Source organism: Trachymyrmex septentrionalis, unplaced genomic scaffold (genome assembly GCF_001594115.1).
Source record: "Trachymyrmex septentrionalis isolate Tsep2-gDNA-1 unplaced genomic scaffold, Tsep1.0 scaffold40, whole genome shotgun sequence".
Lineage (NCBI taxonomy): Eukaryota > Metazoa > Arthropoda > Insecta > Hymenoptera > Formicidae > Trachymyrmex > Trachymyrmex septentrionalis.
The window spans coordinates 116,030-125,011 of record NW_017305569.1 but is presented as its reverse complement, the minus strand read 5'-3'; the positions used below and the strand labels follow the sequence as shown (position 1 = coordinate 125,011).

The 8,982-nt window shown below is 43.2% G+C and overlaps 1 protein-coding gene across 5 annotated transcripts in view; it reads left to right on the top strand.

The window, feature by feature from the left end:
- Window positions 1-8,982, top strand: part of LOC108751148 (POU domain, class 6, transcription factor 1) — a 163,329-nt gene that overhangs the window by 47,053 nt on the left and 107,294 nt on the right. For 4 of the 5 annotated variants that reach the window (XM_018491196.1, XM_018491200.1, XM_018491195.1 and 1 more), the window contains one exon: window positions 8,211-8,506. In XM_018491196.1, the coding sequence (XP_018346698.1) occupies window positions 8,240-8,506 (267 nt within the window). In that variant the 5' untranslated portion in view covers window positions 8,211-8,239. Of the gene's footprint in view, window positions 1-4,189; window positions 4,234-8,210; window positions 8,507-8,982 lie in introns of those variants that run through there. The other variant, XM_018491197.1, reaches the window with a different exon arrangement.

The window sequence follows — 8,982 nt, the reverse complement described above, 5'->3', positions numbered from 1 at the left end:
TATATATATATATATATATATATATATATATCTACGCGACCGTTTCATTCTTACTTCTCTTTGGCGAAATAATTTTTATAATATTTCTAATTTACATAAACTTTCGATCGACCGACATATGTTGGCAGATATTTTTGTGATTAAACGGCAATGTCGTTGAATGTGCATCGCGTTACCTCCCCGACCATATGACCGGAGAGGTAAACAGGAGCACGTGTTGGTGGCGTGACTACGAGTGACGGCGTGAGCTCTGAGGGTGGAGAGGAGGCAGAAGCAGAGGTGGAGGAAGAGAGGGTGATGGTGGTGGATGGGAAGGGTGACGAGGGTGGAAAATCAGTGTGAGCTGCCCGAGGGTAGGAGAGTTCTTTGCTTGCCGCCTCGGGAACACGGAGGGTCGGTGAGAGAGAGGGTTGGAGCAGTCGGAAGAGAGGGAGAGCGGTAAATTCTAGCCACTGAAAGTGGAAGCGAGATAGTCGGGGTTGGCCAAGCGAATCATTGTCGGTGGGAATAGACGCAGAGAGTTGAAAGCAGAAAATCCCAAAGGAAACACTTGACTCGCGATATCGTTGGAGTTTGGTGCTTTGGAATCGACACAAAGAAAGCGAGGCGTTTTATCTTGACTAAATGATGCCGAATTTTAGCGAGGCTTTGTTTGAAATTTTCTACGTATTATGTGTAATATTGTAAAAAAAAAGACGATAAATGTTCAACGATTTCTTACGATAAAAATTATATCATAAAAAAGTATCGAATATTATTTTCTTTCTTTTAATCCATATATATTAGAGAGAGGAAGATATTAATTATTTTATTGTCGCGAATAACTATTAAAGATTACTTATTATTGTGGAGAAAAGATCAGTGAGAATTTTTTTATTGCAAATTAATTTGAAAGAATCACAATATCAAAGGTCGCTAGAATTACTGTATTTGTTGCCGAGGTCAAGAAAATGAACTCCCTTCTTATATCTTTTTCTTCTCTCTCTCTCTCTCTCTCTCTCTCTCTCTCTCGCTCTCTCTCTTTTCCTTTTCTCTCTTCCCTCTTATTCTCATCACTCTTGCTCCCGCTCTCGGCTTCCCCATTCAAGGCTTCCCCTTCACCCGGTTCAACCCCTGCCGACAATCCGGCGCACGATAACATTTCGTTCTACAACTTTACCCACTTCCAGCTCGCTTTACAGCCGTGCTATTCTGTTTTCCACTCGAGAATCTTCATCGATTATCGACTCGGAAATCATTTCGAGTAAGAAAGTTTCGCTGCAAACTCGGCGTGTCAAGTGTAAAGTGTTACGCTTATCCATCGTTTCACACGCTGCTGCCTAATGGTAATGATTACTTACTGCTTATGTAAATTGCGAGTGCACAACTCGAAATTTCTTTATCTCTGCCGATTCTTTATGCATGTTACGAAAGAAAAACCCGAGCTCTTTATTTTCGCAAATATTTATTTGTCGGCGAAAGAAATTGCTAGAAAATAATACTACATTATATTGACTTATACTGTTTGCACGAAATACATTAGTGACTTAACAAATTTTGTAGCGTAAAAAAGTAATGTTGCTTTGTTACTCCGAAATTTCTCCGCTGGCATATTTATGATTGGCCTTCGCAACATAGTAGAAAGAAAGCAATGTGTGCGCGAGCTCATTAATTCTAATAATTCATGAAGAAACACGCACGCACGTAATAGCTCGGAGCGGCTTATGATTTGACGGATAGAGAGTTGCCTCAGCCCTCGTATTTTTAAATGTCCGCTAAACTATATTCTGATATTTTAATAGACCTAATTTACATGTAAAACCACTTTCAAAATCATTCTGTCTCCAACGCGCTACCAATGTTTTCTTTTGTAAAGAGGGAGGAAAACGCCAATGAATTAAGAAGACTGGGTAATACCTTTAGGTTACCGTTTATTCTTTCTTTCACATTTTTCTTCCTTTTTCTTTAAAAAATTACAATATACATAATTTTCTTACAACTGTATAATAACATTTAACCGATTTGCTTTTTAACAAGTACGAATAATTGAAACCATTTTAAGAGCAAGAACGTGCACTCGTCTGCAAATAATCGAAAGCATTTCTAGTGGAACAGTTAGTTAGCCTATGAGAATGAAAAAAAAAAAAATGAGATCCAATGAACCGTGTAGCGTGTTTTTGGGGCCAGATGTTAATTCCGACGACTCAGCGTGAGCCACGAGAAGACGGTTTAGTACGTAAATACATCTTCAGCAGGGGGTGCCATTATAATGGGCATGTGCGGTTAAAGTTCTATTTGTGGTAATTCACGGAGTTTAATGCACTCGGAGAGCTCTGATTTAGCCGGCGAGAGCTGACACTTTTTTTTATCCGGCAAAACCTCAACGACGCTGGCGCCGTAAAGTATAAAATATTTTTCCTGCGTCTTCGACGATACGTCGCGCAGTTAGGCATTCTCCTCCTACGTCGCGGTGCCAAGTTTTAACGTAAAGCGACGCTCTTTATCGGTCTCGTTAGACGCGATCTCGAATCACGTGATTATCCTGAATAAAATAAGGAAATAGCATTGTTAATTCACGTGACACGGATTAATAATAGACGTTCGTCGTTGTGTCAGAACCTTTTCGCGCATACAATTCTATTTTCGTGCGCTGAACTCATTTCTGTGTACGGGATTAGCTTTCGCTTCGATAACCGTCTCGAAAAAGAATTTTCCCCGGAATAATGTAAAATGTTTGTAATAGCGGAATTCCGACGGGGGCGTAAAATATCACGTCTTGGATAACGCGTGTTGATGCCGAACCCCCTTCGGCGCCGATTTATGGGCACTCTCGCGCCCGACGATGCGCGCGTTACGCGCTCACGCACACGCTCTTACGACACGCATACTCCGAAACCGGAGCGTCAATCTCGACGCGAGGCGTTCGCACAGTCGCATTAACGGCGCGCTGTTCAGTTTAATCCTTGCGTTTCGTGACTCGGGACAAAGCCCCTCGGATTTCTGACAGAATGGTATCGCACGAAACGGCCATTACCTTAGCCGATATGCCTATGTACGTACGCGAGTTAAAGGTCGATGCGAATTAACCAACACGGATGCGGCCGGATTCTTTGTACGCTCGCCTTAATTATGCTCGCTCGTGCCGGTGAAGCGAAACTGCTATACAGAAGGGTAGCACGAAGCGGTTTAATCTATCGTACGCTTATTATATTGCATTTACTGCTCGATCGTAGCAAACTGGCGTGAGTATCCATCGGTGAGTAATCCGAATCGACCGTACACAAGCACGTTCATGTGCGCGCGCGAGTTCCTTTCTTACTTCTCTTTAGCGTTAATACTTGGTTAGACGCCACAAAGCCACGATTATGCCTTGCCATTAGGGCGCCTGGTTGATTACGGGATTGTGAAAAAAAAAAAAAAGAGACTCGGCAAGGACAATGTCGCGATGGGCGGCATGCCAACTGGTCCCGCTGGGATCTTTTTATTGGCACTGTTTTAAGTAGGAGGGTTACCCACACCGCGTTCTCTTCTATCATGTTATTCACCCTCTCGTTCGTATCGATGAATTGAAGACTCTTTCGGACTTTTTTTTTTTTTTTTTTTTTTTTAAATAAATCTTATTTGTCGATTTCAAAATCAAAAGCTATGGGGAAATTGATCAACGATTTGGACGAACGCGATTCAAATGATTCTCTCTGCGTCACCGTTTCCAGAAACGAAATTAGAAATACTGACGCGCAATGCGCGGCTCGAGCGAAAAGCTCTCTCGATGAATAGACTTATACCAGGAAATCGAAAGCGAAGCGTCGTCAGTCTTACGGAGAAACGGTCAGTGGTTCGTTGCATGCGTGGCCATATGGCGATTATCCGCGTTTAGTTATTTATAGCGAACGACTTGAACACCGCACACGGAGAGCGTGTACCCCCAGACACGCAGCACCGCGATTTGTGCGTCGCGTCGCGGCGTGCCGGGCGCGAATTGGACCGGGCCTAGAATTCTAAAACTGCCGTCTTGACGGCGGTTAGGAATCGGTCTCGTAAATCGCGACTGGCTTGGAGGCTTCGGCTTAGGTGGTTTATACGGACCTCTATAGCCCGGAGCGGCGTCGTATCAAGAGGAGAATGTTGGCGGCTACATAGAAACTATCTGCTGGCCAGAGGCGCCCGGTTGTTTCTAAACCCACCTTATCTACTGGCCCCTATAATAAGCCGCGATCTGAGACCGTATATCCCCGCCCGCACACGCTCTAAGAGGTCCGCACAGACACACACACACACACACACATACACGCACACTTACACATTCCCATCGCTTACTAAGTAGCTACCCGCGAACCCTGAACGCGTATATGCGACGCGCTATACCACGAAGCGCTTGCAATTACAAGCTGGTCAACATATAATTATCCCCAATGACCATAAATTACTGGATTTTTATGCGCAACATTCTTAATTACCCTTTGAATTAACATCAATCAACCCCTTAATTGCACGCTGCCGCTGACGCTGCTTCCACGTCGTCGTCGTCGTCGTCGACGATGTCGCTTATAGAACTATAATGCGAAATGGCGCATTATAGCGACATGGATGCATGCCGCGGGCTAACAGCGAAAGACGCGGAAGAAAGACACGCTGAGAAGGGCTGACTGACGTGAGAAGAAGTAAGAAAGAAGAATGTAAAGGTACATGACAAAATCAGGAAACGATGTCGCCCGAGGACACTCCTCCCGAGGGTGGATGACTGTCAGATTTCAAAAACTTCCTCACATGGTAGGAAAGGACGTATCGTATCGTGTCGCGTCTGATCAGATGACAGCATCGTGCGTAACACGCCTGTTTTAATTGCTTTCGGAGATCCTTGAGTGATTCCCATATCAATCGCCTTGGCGTATTAATCGCGCATCCTATTACATGGACTTTCACCATTTATTCAGCGAGTGATTACTACCGCGGAGAAGTCGCCGCTGAAAGAAGGTTGGCGATACGATGAGAAAGGAAATCCATTTTATCCTTCCGGAGAATAACTTGATCGTATGGGAAAGAAATCGAAAATTTTAAACAGAGTAGTCTGGACGGAACGTAAAATATTGCCCGTACGTAGAATGCCCGATTTAATTTGTATGTCGAATACCTTGCAGAAGAACCCTGCGGCTAGCCTCTTACCTTTTTCGAAAGATTTATGTGATCTCGATCGAATAACGCATTTTTCAAGGTCGCACGATGAAGGTACCAATTTTCAAACGGTCGGCCATGGTGACGTTTGAACGATCGCGCTATAATCACTCGCGATATCTTCGTCCGGTTAAGAATTCCTCTTCTATTTCACAAATCACAAACCGTGAGGGCGATGCGATACGCTAATGAAACCGCACTCTCATTAAAGCATCCAAATCGACGATACTAATTGGCTAGCTTTCGGAATACCCGGCATTAGACCTCAGGACGCGATATAATAATCGCTGCGGACGAATTCGGTTTGGACAGCCGGTGGTTAAAGCGTCTAGTAATTTCACGGGCGCAGCCCTACAGCGATTAATATGATTCCGACGGAAATTAATGACTGCAAACGGAAAAAAGATAGGTTGCATACAATCTTGCTCCGGTCGCGCGTTCTTATAAAATGGGCAAAAAATGTTTAAAGATTGAATACTCTAAAGATTTTTTTTTTCTAGATACGCATGTGTATATAAGTTAAAATTTTATTTTATCATAAAAATAAAAAATCTTCAAGTATTATATTAGAATTAATTATATTCTAATGCATTCGCATAATATTAACATCAAGGTATATTAATCGCTTAAGGATAAAATTATCGTATGATAGTTTTGTCTTCGCGACGGGTATCAATGAGAATTAACCTACTAAAGCTATTTATCGGCAGTCGCTCCTATGGCACAAAAATCGAATAATGCTTATTAATCAGCTTAATTAGCGGCAAAACTCCTCTCGTTGCACGTTGCGTAAATTAATTCCTCGTACCGATGATCGATGCGATCTCTTCGCCTAGCTGCGGTTCCTGCATACTGGACTGATTTATTCTACCATTTTAATGTGAGACAAATATGACTGTTAAAGTATAATAATTTTGTCTTTCCACAATATTATATACACGTCATTGTTAATTTCCATGATATAATAAATAAAAGTATATAAAAATAACTTTTATATTAAAAAATTTAGCATAAATCATCTTACTGTATATATTTGATTGAAAATATCATATCCAATTAATGTATTTATGTAATTTTTATACAAAACGCTAAGAGATCGTATTATCTCGTGTCAGAAAAGAAAAAAAGATATTCTTTAGAAATCGCGAGATATTTATTGAATAGTAGACCCTTCTTTCTATCTGTTGAAATATTTATTCTACTGTTCAATAAATATCTCGCGATTTCTAAAGAATATCTTTCTTTTTTAATTTCTATTTCTTATTTAAAAATATAAATATATTAAAAAAATTAATTTATTTTCAAGTTTATATTATTTCAAATTTATGGATGTTGAAGATGGCTTGCTCGATGAATTGAAAGTCCAGCAGTAAAATAATATGAAAACAGGTGAACAATGTCAAGCAGATGCAGAAATAAATCTTGATCATTTTTCTCACTTCTCAGTTTGTGAAGTATGGTATAAATCACTTTAAGTTCAAAGCCACAGCAATCGGCGGCAGTCTGCGGCTTCGCGTAGAAAAAAAACCGCGCGTTTCAGCCTCTCGCTCGCGTTCCGTCATCTCGGTCGTCTTGAGAAACTTTTGCAATTGTCGCTAAGCAGATGCCACATATCGCGGGCGTGTTGGGACGCCCATTTTTATAGGAAACAGGCGACATTAACACCAGAGTTTGCACTTGTGAGCGGTCTATTTGGTACCCAACAACCTAACGCTTTTATTATAAACACGCTGCCGTTTTAAAGCACAGCATCAAATATTTTTACGATGGCCATTATAAAACGCCTTTTATGAGGAACAAAGTAGCTCGCAGGCAGAAGGTGTTTTCTCGCCCTTTGACAATAATTTGTCCAGAATAACCGGCTCGTTTCACTCTCGGCCCCCCCACGCCCGGGCTTCCGCTCGATGATCCATCCAGCCGTTCGTCATAGGCGCGCGCGGCTTTTAAAAAGTAAAGCGCTGGACTCGGGCCAGCGCAAAAATAGAAGCAGATGTTATTAGTTGCGTTCACTACCAAGTATACGACGGCCGTCGCGGCGCGACGAGGCAGGCGCGGTGATGGAGATGGCGGAGAGATGGTGGTAGAGGAACGAGAGACGAAGGCGAGCGAGAAGGCGACGAGGGAACGGCCTGTCCAGACGGTAGTGTGATTTCATTGCCCTTGAATTCTTACTAACTGAACGGTTAGATAAAAATAATTAGGCGGATAAATGCGGGGTGGAGGAGGAGGAGGGAGGAGATGACTGCGGGCGGTAGCGCGCGTTAGTCGCGGCAATTTTATTCTGAAACCTCCCTCGGTGCCTCTCGCGTCGCTACGCCGCTACTTCCTTTCTCTATCTCTCATCCGATGCGATGCGATGCGCCAACCAAATGTTTTTGCTTTGAAGTTGGAAGATGAACGGGCCTCCTAATTTCCAGTGTCTGCATTCTTAACAGCTGCACGCGCTATCGTTCGATACGGCTGATGCGGTACCGCGAGTCACGTCGCGCCGGTTTAATTAGCATCTCGCGTGTCATACCCTGGTCCTTGAAAAACCAAAAGTAATCCAAATTGATATCGGTCGATTTAACAAGTTTTCTCTCACTTTTGTGGAAAATTGCTTTGTCTTTTATTAAAGAAAAGGGTATCGTATATAGCTGCCCTGTTTTTTTTTTTTTTTAATAGTCATTAAGTTGACGCCACTTGTTGAAAAATACGTATAATTATATTTGATTATTATATTTAATTATATTTCGCGGAGATTCTGTAATAAGAGAGAGAGAGAGAGAGAGAGAGAGAGAGAGAGAGAGAGCGAGAGAGGACTCTATATTTCGAGTGAGCTCTATATTCACAATGAACGTGATTCCTTAACGATTTCCTCACAATCATAAAATAGCACATTAAATCGAAAAGCGCGAGATCGTTATTAGGCACGACGCGACGCAACCGTTTCGCGCTATTGAATCGAAACGCGCGTATTATATTGGCGCTATAATGGGATTGCGTCCTATCAGGCAGGAGCTGCGCGGCGGCGCGGCCGCTATTAGAACGGTCCTCCGAGAGTTTTGGTCGATTTGCAGATTACGAGTCCCCGGGATGCAAGGCTGACATGGCGGAGGGTTCGGCCGAGGAGGAACAGAGCAGTACTGCTGCGCCCGCTTCCCCGCCAGCTGATCTTCGCACTCTGAACACCCAATTGTCGCCGCCTTATCACCACCAGCCCCATCTCCAGTCTCGTCTTCAGCATCTGCAGCATTCCAACATGCTGGCGACCGCCGTACCGCCCCGGCACAGCCTCAGTATGCTGTCTCATCAGGTGAAAGCGGAGGCAGAGCTGGACGCCCCCTGCGATGTGCCATTGAATCTCAAGAGCGAGGTAAGCGCAGGAATTCCTCTCGTCGATTATTGATGTTGGGAATCGGTTAACTGCTTTTGATTGTTCATTTTCGATGTGTTTTGCTCGCCGAGCGCTCACGCTTGGCCGGAAATCGCAACACATTGCATGACAAGCAGATTAACCGCCGCAAAAACGAACGTACAGTCTCTGGAAAATTATTTCAATGTAATGTATATATTTTAGCTGCTTGATGTAGCAAGTAGTTAATTACTATGTAAGATACCGACGGCCTATTTCTGTCGGTTAGCATTCTTAGGCGATTGCTCGAACCATGCTTTGATTGAAGCGATCGAGATATCGCTGTAGCAGTGCTAAAGCATACAGCGATCGAAATGGTCATCGCACTCGTTATTAACGGTGTTTTGTGTGTCAATGACAACCAATTGTATGGTTAAGTAGCTGCTATGACGCATCTCAACCTAAATCGGCCAATCTTTCTGGCCTGTATAACATTA